Genomic DNA, 20323 nt, shown 5'->3' with positions numbered 1-20323 from the left:
ATTGGGAAGGGGTGGGGTGACTTTAGTTTCCTTTATTTTCTTTTATTGTAGATATTGTTTTCTCTTTCACAGTGTGCATATGAAAATAATTCTTTTCCTTTGTCATTTCAGAGGTGAAATTCTCAATGTACCCTCCCTCCATGATTGCTGCCGCCAGTGTAGGGGCTGCCATTCAAGGACTCTCAGCACGCCTCGAGCATAAGTGGGCATCAGCCAACGATTTGGTGTTTAGGTTACATGAAATTACCGGCATAGAGCCTGTAAGTATAATGAAGAATTTGCTTTACTAATTTAGGAAATTTTTTAATCAGAAAGTTTAATGTTAAGGCTTTCTCTGAATCAGAAGGATTGAGGGGGAAAAAATATTGGATGACATATCTAAATTCTGGCAAATCTTAGCTCCTAAGTGGGTATTTGGTGTTAAGGTTACATGGAATTATCGGAATAGAGTTTATAAGCTTGACAAAAAGAATGCCTTTAAATTTTGAAATTTTTTAACTTGATAATTTGGAATCTCAAGGTATTTATTCTATTGGATGATTTTAGCTAGCAGTCTTATAAAGTAATCTATAAAATCAGGACAAAGCTCAATAAAAATGACAAAATGGGTACTAAGCAGATTATTTCTTTCTTTTTCGGTTAAATTATATATAAAGGGCTCTAGGTTTGAAATTAAACATTTCTGATGTTCTCATCAGAATCATGTAAAAATTAAGTTCTCATTAAAGTTCGTTAAGAATTTATTTTCTGTTGGTCATTCTAAAGTTGTCTTTCTTATTCCGAACATTCCATAAATATTTATGAAATATTCTTCTCTAAATTAATAATTGTTATTTTGTTATAATTTCTTAGAAGTCAATTTTAAAATTTTCATTGCTACATAATTTTATTACATGGTCGTCATTCTTTTAAAATAACATTTATGCTTAAAAGGTATGTGATTTTGCTTCCATTGTGCTAAATTGCTTTATAGTTTGATCAACTGGATTCTAAAAATTGAAAACAATATTTATTTATTAGTTTTGGAAATGAAAGGAATATGTTGAAATTATATATTTTCATCTTTATGCTTTGATTCTTCCTCTGATGTTTGGTGTTTTTCTTCTAGGGATGCTTACGGTCGTGCTGGGAGCAAATTGAAGAAATCATAGTCAATCGCCTAGCCGCAGCCACCCTACCAATAACCTCCAATGGGGCACTCCCAATTACCATGACAACCAGTCATAAACTTGCAGAACAACAAATGGATCCTCAGGACTTAGTACAAGCAGAAACTCCTACTGATGTCCAAGATATTTTGTACTAGAGAAGAATAAAATTAGCTATCAGTATTTTTTATATTGTTCCAATTGACTCTGAACTGTTGAACGGCAAGGGACAAGTGAAAGGACATGTTTTTTATTGCTAGTCATATAGAACTGACTGATTGAACGATTGAGTCAAGGAGATTGTGCTTGCCTGCTCAAGAGGCAAGGCAAATAGCTGTGGTTGTTATGTTTTTGAATAATGAGTGTTGCCACTGATTTTTACTGATGATATGGAATGAAATGCTAAAACTCCTCTGGTATTTTGGAATACTTTTTCAAAATCCAGTTGCATTCAAAATTTGTTTTTGTTACGTTGGTGATTTCATATATGGTTAAAAATGAAATTCAAGCTAGCTTTGATGCTGTGTTATGAGTGATTTCTGAATGATCAGGTGTCAGTAAGTAAGAATGGACTGAATGTTATGTTTTCATATCAGATAAACTTTCCTAATCAAAATGTAAGAATCAGTGGTTAGTATTGTATAAATAATTTAGGTTAGATGTGCATTCCATTTAATAATGGAGTGTTTTTGTATTCCATTCTTCAGTGGACCAAACAGGGATGCTTACAAGAATAGCTGTGTGTGCATGTTAGAAAATTTGTGTGACAATCATTACTGTTAATTTAAAAAGGGGATAAATTAAGTAATTAAAAAGATAAAAAAAAAGGATTTGTTATGTACATAGATATCAGCATTTATTATCAATGCAGTTTTTATATCAGTCTATTTTTACTCTTTTTATAGTTACCTGGAAAGGTTATTTTTTCAAATAAATTTGTTACAAACTTTTTTATACCTATGAAGTACTTCTGTAAACCTCAGCATAGTTTTATTATGCTGTCTGCATTTAAGAGGGACCATTTTTAAAATTAATGGTTGCTCATAGTGTGTTCTATTTTTTAAAGCCGTTTTCAACACTTGTTATACCAGTGCATTATAAGAAAGTTACCTGCATTTTTATAAGACAATGCGTACAAATATGTTTGCCATATCACTTCATTTTCCAAAACATTTTCATCAGTTATCATATTGCCATTTTGAAATTTTTAACATTTTTGCTTTTGCGTGAGGCCATTTTAAACTCTGCTCATACTAATCCTGCTTTCATCTCTGTTTTTTTTAATTAATTTTTTTTTTCAAATAGGGAGTTAGGAAAAAAAAAGTATATCATTTATTTATAGTAATTAAATTTCTTCTTAAACTAAGATTTCCCCTTCCCAATATTTAAAATATTGCTGCCCTACTTTTTAGAAGTGTAAGACTGATTTTAAAAATAAGAAACTCACACAATTTTCTGTTATTTCTAGTCTTAAATACTTTTTTTTTTACTGTGTTAATGTGTGAACGAAACAGATAATAAATGTACTAATGAAGACTGATCTTTATTAGTTTATAAAATCTTTACCAACCACTTTTATATTTTGTGACAATCATTTTAAGATATTATTTGTAGTACGGAAAAAGACCAATTATTTTATAAAGAGGAAACATAAAGCTCTACTTTTGTTACTTTGTTTTGGGGATTGCTAAATGCAATAATTTTAGGTGTATGATTGAACGCGTGTGCCTTTTATATAAAATACGTAAAAGCAGTGGACATTTATCTGTTCTCTCTCCCTAGATAGACATACAAAAGAGGTTGTAAAGTTATCAAATTCAGGGAATAAAACAGTTCCTACCTCTGACTGTATCTTGAAATATTTTTGTATCTTATGTAATATGTACAGATGTAAGTGGTGCTCAAAAATTTGCATCTTCTTTCTTCCCATTCTTTTCACAATTCTCATAAAAAATATATCAGTTACATGTTTGTTGTCATCAGTTAAGCAACGGGCATTATAAATTGTTGCTGTTTGATATATAAAAAAAAAGTGATAATTAGGTCAGTGTGATTAATCATCCATTTTTACTCAAAAGTTGTTATAAATTCACTTTTTACAACTACACTGTTAAAATAAAAGAATGTTTCACTGTTATTAATGGTCACCAAAACTAAGTTCTTGTAAAATAATTGACTGTATTTATTGTTAAAGAAATTTTTGAAGTATAATTTATCATAATCTAGTGCAAATTGAAGTTTGTTTTGCAAAAATTCTGAATGTTGTTGATTTATTGTTTAATCAATATTCTTAATTTTTTCCCCCCATTCATGAAGTATTGTATTTTTTGTTTCATTTTGTTATAAGATTTTCTTTTCGTCATTAGCAAGATTTATTTCTTTATAAACAGAATTGCAATAAATATAATAATTGAATTGTACTGAAATATTCTACCTCAATGTATGAAAAAAGACTGTTTGAATACAATTATTTTTATTGCAAAATTTTCAGTATAAATTTTATTAGATGTTTTTTTAGTATTTTATGAATAATTAAAGGCCCAAATTTAAGGTAATATTGTTCGTTGATGCTGTTTGTAATTTATTATGTATTTCTGGAAAAATAATTAATAATATGCAAAAAAGGATATCTTAATATGTCGTACAAGATATCAATATTCAAATGAAAAACATTTCAAGTGTTGCAATATGCCTGAAATGTTTATTACATTTTATCATTTGAAGTATCAATACTGGCAATATTGTTGTTGTTTATATAATGTCATGTATTAGTTATATATTGGTATGCTTGTGTGGACATCAGTCGGAAAAAACTGGTATCTGTTATCTGAAGTTTACAAGACTTTTCTAAGTGCAAATAAAAAAAATCCATAAATTCTTATTAGATTTGTCATTTTTTTTAACACAAATTTTTATTTACTGATTATTTTTTGGTAAAATTTAATTAATTTTGATAATTGGCATCTGTACTATCAAGCAGACAATAAACAAAAGATTAAGGAAAAAAATTTTAAATACTTCAATGGAGACAAAGCAATAACACAGTCTACTGCTGGCCTAAATTCTATTAAGACAGATATATATAACCAAGGACTTGTGCATAAATATAACTAGTTCCATATTGCAGAATTACAGATTACATTGGAAATTAGAGTTTGCTTACTGAATAAGAGACAGTTCTTAAAAATCAGATGTTTTATTGATGGGACACATCCATTTTAGATTATGACGTACAAATCTGTTTAGAAATAGCATAATTATAGGTATCTGTTAAATATTTTTTATTATTTTTAAGATACAGAATAAATTTCCTATAACAAGTATAAATATTTATGTGTACTGAAATTGCTTTTGGAGCAGATAATGCAACAAGCATTTTATTGTTAGATGTACTAGGAACAATGTAACACTGTTAATCGGTTCATTATTTTTAGTTACTCTGTTATTTTTAATGAGCCTTTTAATGACAAGCTAATTGATAATATTAACATCAACACAGATAGTTTAATAACCAATCATTTTAGAGATAAAATTACAAAGTTGGTTAATTTTTAAGAAACTCGATTACCATAAAAGGTTATAGAGATTGAAGCGTAGCATAAAACAATTTATAGTAAAAGGATTTCAGAATTTATATCAAGAAATAAAAAAATAGTGCATTCAATGAAAAATAAAGGCATTTTATGATTTTAAATACTTTATAAGTATCCCTAATATCATTTTATATTGTATGTTAAATAAAACATATCAATGTGCATAAGATTAAGAGACAAAATACATTTTTGTAGAATATCACTGGATTTTTTCAGTATTCAGTTCTTTTCTAATTTACATCAGATTTCTATATATCATGCAATTACCAAATATGACGTTCTTGCATTACTTTATTTCATTTCAACCAATGACAGAATAGGTGATTCAAAGGTTTATATGTATATATATATTCATACAAATTAAATTTTAGTAGAAATGAAGCTTCCTTAAATATCCTTTTGATGTGATCAACTAATATTAACACCATAGTCATGTGATCAAGATAGTTGCATGTGGTCTTATGCTATGATGTTATTTATCCTCTTGGAGTAGGACATGAAGTTGACAGAGGGACATACATGTATTGTGTGACTGATTTAACCACAATGAAGATATAATAAGAAAATGAGCAATTTACAAAATGGTTGCTGTTAAGCTGGTGGAACACCAGAAGCTCAACTTTCAAAATGTCTGATTATTTTGATTTATTACTCAAAATGTCTGATTATTTCTATAACTTAAAATATCTAAAAATTGAATTGATCTAATTTGAATATACTTTTTTTGTACATCTAATATCCAAAGTTTTAAGAAGATTTTTATATTAATATTTATCTGCTTTTGAAATAACCATACCCCCCCCCCCCCCCCGATTTGTCTGCCTAATGGGTTAAAATCATATATTTGATACTTGCTATTCATGAATTATTACTTTTGCATCTCATAGCTCTTCAGTGTTTTTCCAAAAATTGATTTTTCTTAAACATAATCATATCATATACAAATATTGTTATTAATTATTGCTAAGCATTGTAACGAAAGAATAAGTTGTTACAACTAACAATTGAGGAGGTCTTCAATTAAGAAAGAAAGAAAAAATAATAAAACAGATGAACATTTTCTTTGCTCTACCAGACTTACTCAAGTACTCCTTTCTCATCTTTGAAGATGAGTTTATTTTCACACATTTCTTCTGTGTATAGATGCAAATTATGCATTAAATAATAAAACTTCCTCAGCAAAAATATCCAGAAAATTGTTAATGAAGATAACTGAACTTACACGAGCAATTATAATTCCTTTCCTTTTTTTTTTGTCTGCAATATCGTAATGATTTTATTCAAAAGAAAACGCACATGAAAATATATTAAAATAATTTATTGTACAAATTATTGGACATATTTACAAGTTCATTTATCCAAGTCTTTTACGAGGCTATAACCAAATCTGACAATTTGGTCTTCTTTACAACTTTCTTTTTGCCTTTTAACTTCATGATCTTTCTTTTCTTTGATTCTCTCTTACTTAATTGCTTCTTAATTCTTTTCTGTGCATATTTCTCTGGATCAGTAACAGCCTAAAAGGAAGCAAATTTCAAAATATTAGAAAGATTTCACTATGCAAGAATTAATATTACCTTATATAGATAAATAAATAGATTTTATAATTTTCAATTATAGAAATCTTCAATTAAATTATAGTAAAAGAATATAAAATAATTACAAGTAGATTCCTTCAATGAATCACAATTACATTATGTTAAGAATTATTACTACTGTTGAAAGATATAAAGTAATTTGAGTAAGTAAGACACCATAAAATATATATAAATATATATGTAAGCATTATTTTATGTTAAGTAGAATGCAGGTACGACAAACAGTGAAGAGACTTGGCATTTTAAAATTTGATTTATTCTCTCCCGGGAGGCAGGCATGATTATTTACAAGAAGGCGCAGACCAGGCGCGTCCGCCAAAGTGCGGCACAAAAGCAGAAGCGGGAAAAGCAAGAAATAAATTATCCCTCATCTTATATAACATGAGATATTGATATGGAAAATATTTTTTTACAGTGCTAATATATTATTAAGATTCTGATAGGGATTTCTGATGCATGTCAATCATAAGTAAGGGAAACACAGGGATCTTTTAAAAAGAATGTGCTTACTGCACATCTTTCTATCCTGTCTACACGGAGCATGTGAAAGTGCAAATGTAAGCATTTTTACAAAGCTTCTCTTGAATTAATTAAATAGAAACAGTGGAATCGGATCAGGAAATAAGAGAATAAAATTACTATGGTCTAAATTAAGATAAAGCTTTGGAAATTAATTTGGATTAAATTAAGAGTTTAAAATATCATTACATATATATTTAAAAACTTGATTTTTAAAATTATTTTCTAGATTATGCATTCCATACAATGCATATTGTTCTAAATCAGCCTTCCTCAACATTGCAATCGAACTTAAAAGGAAATTCATGCATGTACCTTTTATGAGTAATTGGGTCAAATCAAATATTTGAAAAATAAAATTTCCGTCAATATATTATTTTTTAGGTGCATAGAAAAAAAAAAAAAAAAAAAAAAAAAAAAAGAGAAAAGCTGTTTATTAATACAAAACAAATGACTACTTTTTTCTTAACTTATTAAATTCTTGGTACATCTTGTATTAAACTAACTGACCCCACACAGAGTATCTTTGTTCTTAAATTTATCAAATGGGAATAAATATTGTTTTTTACAATTAAATTTGCAGATTTTTAGAATCTCAAAATTTACAAATGCCTATAAAATGTTAACAACAATTGAAAATTAAAGTATCTTACTTCTTGAGCTTTTTCTTGTTTCCTCTTCACTTTCTTCTTGAATAAAGTTGTTTGTACTTGTGCATATGCATCAGAAAATTCATCGACACCCACAATTGTTTTAATTATATCTAGGGCTTCTTGTGCAATCTTCTTTATATCTTCATCTACAAAGAAAATAATATTTATAATTTAATATCTAACTTTATACCACCTTTTCAAAATGATCTGAAATGTTATTTTACACAAACTTCAATCTATGCTTCAAACAAACTCTAGAAATGAATTTTTTTCCTTTCCCAGTAAAAAAATTCCATGAATTTATTACTCTTTTATTTGAAAAGATAAAAGAAATTTTACAAATGAATAATTCAAATTTTTCAACAAAAAATTTTTTTATTTGCAATTTATATCTAATAAAGAAATTCCCTTTTCTCTGATAATTATTTAATTTCTTGGTATCAGGGAAATTTTTTGAAATTCCAATACATTGCTGGTCGGTTTAGGAAGTGCTGTTTGTTTTAAGAAAACACTCTGAAAATAAGCGAGGCTGTTCTTTTATAAACAAAAGTAATTAAAAGTTTTTGAAAGTAAAGTTAAAAGAACATTGATACTGCTCACTTTTTAAAATGTTTACTTAGATCAAAAACAGAAATTCCAGCTGTTAGATAAATAGCACAAATTAACATCTAAATTATAAACATTTAAATTGATACTTTTTGAATTTTAAGAATTGTCAGTATTAATTGAATTTAAAACTAGAATGATCAAACAAACATTGAAGCCACATTATGAAAAAGAGATTAATGAATCTAGAAATACAAATTTCAGAAAGCTGTTAAATCGTTTTTTATTATCAAATTCTAAAATACACTCCATAATGATTGAGGTAACCTCCAATTTAAAGGAAAGTCAAACAAAATCATTAATCTAATATGAATAATCATAAAAATGTAAAGATTAATGATTAACTTTTGTTTAGCTAATGCATTTTAAAGTGCAATTTTAAAGTAATATAAGACTATTTTTAATACTGAGCATGCAATTTCGTACTGTGTTCAAATGATGGGGGCAAAGCCTAAAACAGCTCTCCTCTTTCCAAAATTTTAACCATAACAATTGGAGAATATTTGACTTTTGATTTAAAATAAAAGAGTCCCATTGTGATGGGACTTTTCCATGTTAAAGGTTTTTTCCCCGTTCTTAAGTGGAACAGGGTTTGTACCAAGAACCCGTAATACAAGAGGATCACATCATGCTGTTAAATTACTATGGCTTATCACAGCTTTCAAGCACATTGAAAAAAGGCAAAGTGAAATAAACTGTTAGAGAAAAATGTGTGATAAAAGCTAAATTTCATTGATATGTTGATAAAATTGATAGATTATAACAATGGAAAGAGTTCACCGAAACTCACTTGTATATTTTGAAGCGTCACTAATTTCCCTACATAAGGGGACTAGCATATTACTTAATAGAGATACTAATTTCTCTTTTTCTATTACACCAGCAAATGCAGCCATAAACATGAAAACACATCTTCTCTGAAAAAAAAAAAAAAAAAAAAGAACAATTAGATACTATATAAAAAGATAAGGCATATAAAAGAGAAACACAAAAATTATAAGGAAATTGGAAGAATGAAGTGTTTTACTCTAAAGAAAATACTCATTCAAAATACTTATCCTATTAAAGAGCTCTAAATTCAGTTTTCTTTTTATCATTTTAAATCCATTGTCTCCTTTACAGAAATATTTTCTTCCACTATTATTAATTTGTTTTTAATCTAGTTAAAAATGGTGAAATTCACATTTTATATTTTCATACTTAGTTAATGCTTTAAAAACTTACCACTAAAACATTATTTTTTTTTTTTTTTAAATAGAATACTTATCATTAACTTATTTTGAACTTTTCTGAACTTAAGATAATTTAAATCTTTAAAAATTATCATTTATTTAAATTATTATTAATCATTAATCAAGTTCTGGATGTCACAATCAGCATGTAAAATAAACAAAGTCTCACAAATATAGCAACCAGAATGATCAATTTAATTCAATTTCTATAAAATTTTTCTCAGTTTTCACATTATTAAAGAATTTTCAATACCAAAATCAAACTTTTGGTAGTTTGATGAGAAACTTTTCATCAGGTCATTGTAATTAAAAAATTTACTACAATTTATTTATTTCAAAAAAGAAGAAGAAAAAAAATCTTCACACACACACATATATATATATATAAAACATGCATAAGATCGTAACATGATTTCAAGATATGAGAAAATATGTATTTCAGTTGAAAAATATTCCGATTTTCAATTTCTCCATTTAATGAAATTAAAAATTAGTTTAAAGAAATTGTTTATATTTACCCTTTCATAAAATGTAGGATTATCTGCTACTTCTCTCTTTGCTTCTCGACAAAGCCTTCGGATCATCCAATCTAAAGTAACTTCAACTGTTTCGTCACTTTGGATGGATTTTTCAGGAAGTTTTGCTATTATTCTGGCTAAGTAGATAAGATTACGAATGATCTGTAACAAATCATTCAGAGTTTCTTCTGTTTTAAACAGTAAATTACTCATGACACATAACTTTAAAAAATAACTTTACATACATATTTTATATATTTCTAAATAAAACTCACCAATTCCCCAAATTTTTCATCTAAGAATGGACTTTGTAGTTGTGTAGAGAAGTCTGCAGATAAATCTCTAAGCTAGAAAGAAAATGAAACAATGAGAAGCTAAATTTTGCAACTGAAATGGTGACAATTTTTAATCATGCATAATTTAAGAAATGATAAAAGCCATTTTTTTTATTTGAACAAAAATAAGAGCAGAATTTAAATTATAATTTAATATTATCAAATCTTACACTATCTTACTTTGTCAGATATTTGTGTAAACTGTCATCAATATTTGGTAGCATTTTTTTGCATATACAATTCTTTATAAAACAATAGAATTAAACTTAATTTTAGAAGAATATCATATTTGGTACAGTGAATAAATAATGAGGTAAAGGCCATTAAAATAAAATTATAGTATTTAGAAAGAAAGAAGAGAGCCTGAAATGTAGATTCTGGTATGATGAAAAGAATCTCATGCTTTTCATTCCTTAAGTGACAATAATTGTCATGCAAGCTAAAAGGGTCATAACCAAGCAGTTTAAGATTCTCCACACTAGTGTTGGCAAGATAATGCTTTTGTTCTTTGACTGCAAGGAATCCCCATTAATTTTAAAAACATGGTTTTTATTATTCAGTGGCATCCAGAAATGTTAACAAAACTCAGGTAAACAATTAAATCTAAATGTCCAAATAAAAAGCTTCTCATGATGTCACCCTACTGCACAACATAACTAAACTACACACCACTAAAGCAATAAAAAAAACTTTTGCAGAAATTCAAATGAGAAGCCTTAATTCACCTTAATTCACCTATAATGTAGACGAATCCATGTGTGACTTCCACATTTTTGGTGAGTACAAAATAGCATTGCAGAGAGAACAGTTTCAAACAGATGATGAGATCAAGAAGTGAATTTACAATAATTTCAAACAGTAGTCAAAGTATGTAGAGATGTTAAGAGTGAGGCAATGTGTGAATAATATCACAATGGGATGAATACTCAAACAATCATGGACAATACTTTTGAATTTCATTAAATGAACTATATGAAGTAGTCTGTGTCTCGTTATTTATTGACTATACCTAATAAAATAACTTATTTTCTATATAATTATATATAAACGAACAGTTTATTATATTTTAAAATTAAAATTATAAGCAAATTATATATATACTTATAATGTATCTCATTTTTAATAAATAGGAAAGATTTATTTTAATTCAAAGCTTTAATTATCTCCTCCATAGTTAAAGAAAAGATTACACTTTTTAAGCAGCTTTAATAATTCCTTGTCTAAGAACTCAACCAACAAGCTCATTCAAGTAAGGTGGAGAATAAGACTCTGCAAAAGCAACTAGGGTCTAGTTAGCTCCAAGAAAGGGATGACACTAAAACTTAGCTAAATAAGCATTTATTTTAGCTATATGAATTTCACTAATGGTGGGCAATTAAAGTTATCTTGTACAATGTATAAATTACAATGAAATTTGAATTCAAATAGCAACTGAAATTAATTAAGAATATGATATATATATATATAATTAATAAATTTAATAATGAATAGGTCCAATTCATCTTGCAGGAGAGATTTTAAATCCAGTAATACAAAGAAGCATTTTCAAATCCCTTCTAACTGATTTAATGGTTTAAACTTTCAAATATAAAACTAGCAGTACACATTTGAAGACACATTTTATTCATGACAGGGAAAAAGATGGAAGAAAATATTATGGGAAGGAGTTAGACAGTATAATTAGACTATTATGGTGGAAACAATCGCATAGTACGATTATTATATATGAAATAGCTTTGTGCCTTTTAAATGCACCTATTACATCCATCGTAACTGAGAAAACTTTCAGTTGATTCACATTGAAAAAAAGATACTATCTGAAATCTGATTTAGGTTCAGATATTTATCATGCAAAGGGAAATTTTTGAACTGTAATAGAGATAAAATGAATAATAATAATAAAAGAACAAAAAAAAAAGTACAATTATTTATGAGGGAAAAAGAATATAGCATAGGAAAACAGATTGCACAATTCATCTGAAAATTCATACTCTGAATCGGATTCAAATTAATTTTAAACCAAATCTTAAGAATTCAACAATTATAAATAATTGTATTTTTTATTTTAATATCAATTATCAGTCCTTTAGCAATTTTAAAACCAAACTCAGAATTTTCTTAAAAATTTTTAATTAATATTATTTATTTAAATAAAGCATTTTATATAAAATGCTTGAAATAATACTGTGGTTGCCTTTTAGTTTTTTTTCCAGTTTTTATAAACATAAAAGATATTTATTTAAATAATTCATTGGTGTTCTATTTTTTTAATCAAGAAATTACAAAAGTATGCACATAAAGAGAGAGAGAGCAACATTATATTGTATACAAAAACAGGCATTTTATAAGATAGAATAGATTGAAATATAAATATCCAAATATTTTATAACACTATTCATCTTACCATTTGTCTGCTATTGAGGAAAACAGAATTATCTTTTTTCTTTTTGCAAATGGCTTTCACAATTTCTTCTACGGAATAAGATAATAACATTAAATTAAAGAGCTGGTTTGTGGCGAATCGAACCCAAACATGAGGATAAAGAATAAGGCCTTGAAGTTCATCTGAAATATAATTTGACTTTTCTTAAATACCGCATACATATAAATTCAATATTTAAATACAGAATATAATAAATAATAAAAGAAAAGGTATCGTTGTAAGGCGAGTGGGAGTGAGGGAACTTACTATATAATGACTTCAAACTATCAGCAAAATCTTTCTTTCTTATAACAGGGCAAAAAGACAGCATTTTTGTCAAAGAATTCAGGATTTGGTACAGGAAATGGTCAGTGGACCTCTCATCAGCTTGGCTTTTAACCTAAAGTGTATTAAGTGAATTGCAAAAATAAAATTCAAGACTCAGTTTTAAGTCAAAGAAACATTCAAATTAAGAGGTATTAACATCACATGTTTCAAATGTATGAGTGCAATATGGATTTAAATTAAGCTGTCATTTTTCTGTCCTACCTATATAATTCAAAGAGGAATTTTTAACATTTATTTTTTTATTATATATAAAACTTTTATTGTGTTAAGAAAAACAGAAATTAGATGTAATTATTAAAGAAACAAAATCTTTTCTATAATATGATTTTAGTCACAATTAAAGAACATATTTCTTTCAATTTTGCAATAATTTAAAAAGAAACATAACCATAACATTACTCAGAAACATTTAAATATTATTCATATGTTTCATTTAGAATTTAGAAATAGCATGCAACAAATTTTCTCAATCAGATTAATGCCTCATTTTTAATACACATGGATTATTCAGAGTGGACTTCAAATTTCTGCATATAAATATGTTACACTGAGTAATGTTAATAAAATATAAGAAAAAAAGGTATTTTTAGAAATTATTGAAGAATGCAATATTAACACTTGTCAAAATCTTTTCAATGTTATGTTAGTCACAATGGAGCGATATTTAAATAAAAATTTAATACTTCTGATAAACAAAAGAAAATAAAAACTTTTTAACTTTTCCATAACTGACAAAAAAAAAAAAAAAAGCATTATTATTCAGTTTCAAAAAAATAAGGGAAAATATTCATGAAACTTACTTCTTCTGATTTGGCAGTAAGTACAAGTTCTGTAATAATAGGTAAAATCTCATGGAAGCGATGCTCAAATAGTTCACCTTCTATTTCAGCAAACATACCGCATAATTGTGCTCCTAAGCGTTTCATGGAAACCTACAAAGAAATTTCACAAAAATAGGTTTTTAATTGCAAACTTTAATGAAAAGGCAATAGATCGTGCCAGTTAAAAAAAAAAAAAAAAAAAAGCAATTTTCAGCTATATTTTTTTGCAAAAGAAAAAAATTTATTACAAAAAAAAGAAAGAAGTTGTTTTAGCATAACTCTGTTTTGTATTTGAAAATATAATGGTAACACATTAATTTAAAATGGGCACATATTATTAATTAATATAAACTAACCTTTTTTGCTTGCAACCATGCAAATGGCACAGAAAATATTGATGACCGTCCATCATGCTGAATCTAAAGAAATTGAAAAAATGAAATTGGTGCACAAAGAGCATAACAATTGAATACAATAATGATGAAATTAAAATTAACAAAAATTTATTTCAAATGCAAGCATTCAGATTCATTTTTCAGAAACAGTCATTTTTTTTCTATTCATATGTATTCTGAGGTTTTTTTTTTTTTTTTTTTTTAACATCTCATATTCTGGTGAGATACAACTTTTAACAATAACAACATAAAACAGATATTGGACACTCATATTATATTGTTCATTTTTCATTGATTTTTAAAGCAGATTACCCCCATGTAAGCAATTAACTATTAACTTGCCACTTTTTACAAGGATTTTTCCATTGAATTGGCAATTAAATTTTCACCTGGCAATTATTCAAAACATTTCAAAAATAGACAGTCTCAAGTTAACAAATAGTAGAAAACAAGAGATTTTCATTTTTTTAAAAAAAATATTAAAATAACAGATGTGACTGTATTCTGCAGTCCTTTATTCTGCAACTGTAATTTTTAATGCTAGACAGTTTAATTGATTGTTAAATTATCCTCTTAATTGGTATGATTGTTGATCACACAGACACTGAATTTTGCCTTTTCAAATTTATAGGCTGAAATTAAATCATACAAAAATACTGTAGTTTGGTATAAAGATCACACATTGTTCAAAACACTTCAAGCATTCTTTAATTCATAATTGTATCAATAAGAAAACATATTCCTGAAATGGAAGGTTCCAGATAATTAGATAGAAAAATCAAAACAGTTAACATTCTATGGGCATTATATCTAAAGTTATGTGCTGTTATACATGTTTCAGGATTAAAAAAAAAAAAATAGTTTCAGAATTATTTGCCTTTTCTGAATGAATATTAAAAAAATGTTAGAGGTAAAGATTTTATGAAAACATACTGAAATCATTGAAATTATTTCTTCTAAGTACAGTTTCAGTTTTAAGATTTTGCAATTACTTCACCAATTGCAACATATAACATAATAAAGCAAATTAAATTCTCGCTTTCACTAATACTTTTTTTTTATTTTTGCGAAATTTAGTTTAATTTATCCATATTAACAACAAGGTTTTCAAGAAACACAAAAGCTCCATAGTCAGATGATGAGTTTGATACTTGGCCTAACATTTTTCTTTCAAACTTTAGCACTACATTTCTAAAAGAACCTTCAACTCAAGACACCCAGTTTAGCATGTCCTAGGCCTTCATATGTGGTAGATATTCATGGGAATAAGGCTTCAAATCAATAGCCTACTTGTTCTGAACTCAAAACCTTATCACTAGGTAACCAGTATTACTTTTCTTCCAAAGGATTATTAGTAAGATGCTTTATATTTTAGTATAAAAGGACTAAATGAATCAAGTCTTCTTCTCCCAGAATTTCTGAAAGGAATCACAGTAAATACCTGAGCTAAGAAAATGTACTACCTTAGTAAGAAGTGTCTTTATGCATTGTGCAACCATCTTTCGGCATTCCGGAACATCATTAACCAGCCTGGCTGACAGTGGTATTAAGAAGAGAGCTGAATGCCTCTTCAACACATTCTAAAAAAATTATTTAAATCAAAAATAATTAGAAAAAAAAGTATTCCAACATAAATATATAAATTGAATTGAAATAATTTTTTTCTTTCTAATTTTAAATCAGCTCAGAAGAGTTCATACATAAATCAACCTAAATTTTTCTCCCACTTATTTATTGTTTAAAGATACACTGCATCTAAAATATTCAACCGAAACCTCCCAAAAGGATGATTTTACATAATTGAATACAAAATAATATGGATTTATTTATTTATGCATGCAACAAAACTCGCATAATTTGAATTTGATGGAACAAAAAAATATCTAATTAAAACAGGTCCCCATTAATATTAAGTCATGTAGAAAATGAGATGGATCAGATAATTATAAACAAAGAATTTTGATTAAAAAATTTCAACTTAGCCAAATTTCTCTGTATATAAATTAGATATTGTTATTGGTGTTTAATTTATAATACTATTTTGAATATCACAAAAATATTTATATTTTTAAATAGATTGTCAAAAAAAAATCTTATATTTATATTACCATTTTAAAATACATATATAGTATGTGGTGCATCTAAATATTTGCTTAGTGGAGAATAAGTAATGGTTCTTTTTCAATTGCAGCGAGACAAGAAAGACTTTTTTTTTTAATTTACAAAAAATATAATTCATTAGATAATTTTCACCATGTCCAAATAGAGCTACACATATACTATCCAATTATTTTTTCTATGATGAAGGGTGATCAGCCCCCCTTCCTGACAATTCTCATCATATAGATTAAAGACAAATCTAATCAAGCCAGTTAAAACTGTGGTTCTAAAGGAGCATGTAAAAATCTAAATACTATAAAACAATGCAAATATCTAATGTAATATTTAAAATTCTTACTTCAGGAAAAGAATTCAGCATCGAATTGATCATTTCTAAAGCTGAGACACGGCCATGCTCCATAGGGTATTCAAGTTGAGAAATGAAAAAAGTTATAGACTTTTCAAGATGTTTTCCAAGGGGATAGTCCAGCATATACTGCATACAAACCTGTAACAACAAGTAACACAATTTAAAATCAGTCACAAACAAAACTATATGGAATATAGTAATACACATATAAACTTGTAATAAAAGGTTTGGAGAAACAATTTTAGAATTTTTAATATGCTTGTAATTTTTAGGCATTACTTTGAAACCTAGATCATGTAAATATTCAAATAAAATTACTTCAGAACAGCACTAAAGATTAGATAAAGCATAAATTATGTTCATATTTGAATAATCATCCTCTTCTCAGTGAATTGATACATTAGATTAGCATGTTATCTGAAGTTACACAATGCACAACTGAGGATTTCAATTAGACATTGAAAATCATATTAGAGTTAATATTCCACTTACAAATCCCCTGCCCCCATATTTTTAATTCTCAGAGACATTTATAGACTTTTAGGTAACTATTCACTACATAATTTATTGAAGTCATACTAAATTATAACAGACATTAGTAAATGTTAGATATAAAGACTAGGCAGTCAAATAAAAAGAAAAAATTATCCACAAATTCATAAAATAATTAAAGCATCAAATTAATCAGTATCTTAATTAAAAGATATTCACATGCTTATTTTAAAGCTTTAGAGCAAATATATATATTAGTCTATTTTAAAAAAAATTGAAACTGTACAAAATATCTCTTTAGATAAACTAAAGAATTTTTTGATAACCTATTGCTTGAAATTTCCCATCATTATAATTCAATTTAAATAAACTGAAATGTCACTTTTTTTTTTCTCTCTCTATATATTTTATATTTATGGTTAACAGCATAAATAAAAAAATTCTGGTAAATTACTCTTCAAACTCTTCTTAATTCAAAATTATGTTCTATCATAAGCAGATGTGACTTAAAAAAATTAATTCACTTTTTAAGGTTCTAAGTATTTATCATCACAATATAAATTCATGTAACTCAGATGATTCACATTCTTAGATGTATTAACATTCATTTAGAAGGAAATTTGCAAATTAACTAACATAAAAATTTGATGTTTAACAAATCAGTCATAGCTGTAAATGAATCAATTGTTACATATTTCAAAGATAAATGAAAACCTCTCAAATAATTTTCACAGAATGCTTGTTCTAGTTGTGTAAATAAGTTGTCTAGTGGAAGAAATTTGTAATTAGAATAATTAATTCTTACATAATTTTCATCATTATTATCAATGCTTGTAACTAATAGCTAGAAATAAATAGCCGACTGTAGTTGAATTATCTTTGATTTTTGTAGAATTCTACAGGAGTTACTTTTTAATAAAAATCACTAAGCCTTTTGTTTAGTACCACACATGCATACAAGGTTAGCAAGAAATAAGTTACCTACTTCAGAGGGCTCTAAAATGCGTTTTATTGATCCAAATGAAATAAAATTTGAACTACAGATTATTGAGATAATGAGCTTTACATTTATTAAATAAAAATAATAATAAAAAAAAACCTAGTACAAAAATTCACCTTTAGGTGGCATTGTAGCATACATAAAACCATTTAATATGATTTATAATTGTTAAATAAAGTAAAATTAAAATTGCTCAATATATCCTCCTTCATTTTCAACAATATACTCTAATCAGGAACCATATTTTCTATAGATGACCGGAGTGTATCTGCCGGAATATTAAGAATAAGGCGCTGAATGTTGCCCTTCAGATCTGGTAGAGATGATGGCCTTTGACGGTAGATATTGTGCTTCAAATAACTCTACAACCAAAAGTCGCACGGGGTGATGTCTGGCGAGAGAGGTGGCTATGCTATTAGGAAATGATGGCTGAAAACATGTGCTTCTGAGAAATGCTGTATTAACAATCGCTTTACACAGGGATCAAATAAGGTAGTACACCATCCTGCATGAAAATAATGTCTTGAAGGATTCCACGCTATAGAAGAGGTGAGATTACAAAATTCCTCAGCATATCATGATACCGTTGTCTTGTGATGGAACAAGTTTGGATGCCATTGGAAGTTATCTCTTCAAACAAATACAGTCCAACGACAAAGGTAGCTGTAAAACCACACCACACTCTCAATTTTTCAGGATGCAAGGGGTGTTCCCGGATAACGTAAGGATTTTCCTCTGCCCAAATACGACAGTTGCGGGTGTTAACTTGTCCATTGAGGCAAAAGTGAGCCTCATCACTCCACAGAACGTTCCATGGCCAAGTTATGTCAACCACCATTCGAGCAAGGAACTGAAGAGCAAAGGTTTTACGGACCTCTAAGTCCCCATCTAGCAACAGGTGCACAGACTTGATTTTGAATGGATAAAAATGCAAAATCTGCCGTACGATTTTTCGTACAGTTGAATGCGGCATATCTAGAACAGAGGAAACAATTGGTAAACTCACACTATTATACGGCGACTGACTGCTGGCTTCAACAAGCATGGTCGCAACATTTTCGATGCTCGAAGACGGGATTTTTTTTTTTGTCCTCTACCTGGAAGAATGCCAAGTTGTTCAGTTTTTTCAAATTTCTGCATCATCTTGCGTAGGACAACTGGAGACATTGAACCTCTTTGTATCTGCTTCATACGACGAAATTCCTTTAGAGTTGCAACGTTTTGTTGGTTCTGGTAGAACAATTTCACCAGAAACGTTTTTTGTTGCAATGTAGACATGATTAACAGAGAAGAAACTAATGTTTGTGCAGAATCCACCTTCTTTTTATCGAAAGTAAAATGGTAATATACATGTGTTGTAACACAAATTATGTTTCATATTTTCAATATATGCAAATAACTGCCATTTGTGTTACAGCGCCATCTATTGGTGAATTTTTGTACTAAATTTTTTTAAATTAATAAATGTAAAGTGCATCATTTGAATAATCTGTAGTTGAAATTTTATCTTATTTGGACCAATAGAATACATTTAAGAGCCCTATGAAGTCGGTAACTTATTTCTTGCTAACCCTGTACATGCATGCATATACCCCCTCTCCCCCCATCCTTACAAATAATATTATGAGTTTATAACAGACATCTGACAACCAACTATCTTTGGCATCATACATTAATAATTCTACAATATGAATGTGATGCATAAACAATTATCAAATCAAATAAAATGTAAAAAATTAAACAAACCTGTCTACACTGATTTCTGACATGAGCTTGCTCAGAAGTAATAGACATTTCAGCAACTTTACTCAATATTCCTCGCAGCTCCGGTGCTTGTAATTTTTTAGACAAAATTGCCTGAGTAAGTGACAAAATAGTTGATTAAAGAAAGTACTAATAATTGCAGTACTTAGTATAAGAACTAATAATTGCAGTAATCAGCATAAAAACTAATAAATTGCAACCTATTATTATAATAACATACCTTCAACAGTGTAAAAGCTGTTGCTTGTCTTAAATAGTCATACATGTCTTGCTCTACATAACTCAGTAAGGATTTAAGCTGTTCTTCATTCATGACATGGTACTGAGAATCTTTCACAAGAACAGTAAGTAGCTGAAAGATAACAAGAACTTAGAAAATAAAAATTAAGTGAAAAATTATTAAAAAGAT

The 20323-nt window shown here is 27.7% G+C and overlaps 2 protein-coding genes across 2 annotated transcripts in view; one reads left to right on the top strand and one right to left on the bottom strand.

The window, feature by feature from the left end:
- LOC129988485 (G1/S-specific cyclin-D2-like) overlaps positions 1-4023 on the top strand; it is a 50558-nt gene extending 46535 nt beyond the window's left edge. The window contains exons 4-5 of the mRNA XM_056096723.1: positions 112-260; positions 1109-4023. Coding sequence (XP_055952698.1) covers positions 112-260; positions 1109-1306 — 347 coding nt within the window. The 3' untranslated portion in view covers positions 1307-4023. The remainder of the gene's footprint in view (positions 1-111; positions 261-1108) is intronic.
- A 2019-nt stretch (positions 4024-6042) lies between these two features.
- Positions 6043-20323, bottom strand: part of LOC129987800 (small subunit processome component 20 homolog) — a 59965-nt gene continuing 45684 nt past the window's right edge. The window contains exons 49-61 of the mRNA XM_056095740.1: positions 20135-20266; positions 19897-20007; positions 16647-16796; positions 15652-15768; positions 14150-14212; positions 13773-13904; positions 12892-13024; positions 12607-12767; positions 10143-10214; positions 9868-10029; positions 8908-9034; positions 7512-7657; positions 6043-6258 (exon numbers count right to left, since the gene is read on the bottom strand). Of these exons, the coding sequence (XP_055951715.1) occupies positions 6109-6258; positions 7512-7657; positions 8908-9034; positions 9868-10029; positions 10143-10214; positions 12607-12767; positions 12892-13024; positions 13773-13904; positions 14150-14212; positions 15652-15768; positions 16647-16796; positions 19897-20007; positions 20135-20266 (1656 nt within the window). The 3' untranslated portion in view covers positions 6043-6108. The remainder of the gene's footprint in view (positions 6259-7511; positions 7658-8907; positions 9035-9867; positions 10030-10142; positions 10215-12606; positions 12768-12891; positions 13025-13772; positions 13905-14149; positions 14213-15651; positions 15769-16646; positions 16797-19896; positions 20008-20134; positions 20267-20323) is intronic.

Source organism: Argiope bruennichi, chromosome 10, assembly GCF_947563725.1.
Source record: "Argiope bruennichi chromosome 10, qqArgBrue1.1, whole genome shotgun sequence".
Classification (NCBI taxonomy): Eukaryota; Metazoa; Arthropoda; class Arachnida; order Araneae; family Araneidae; genus Argiope; species Argiope bruennichi.
Note: the sequence above shows the minus strand (reverse complement) of the source record. Positions and strands in the feature narration are given on the sequence as shown.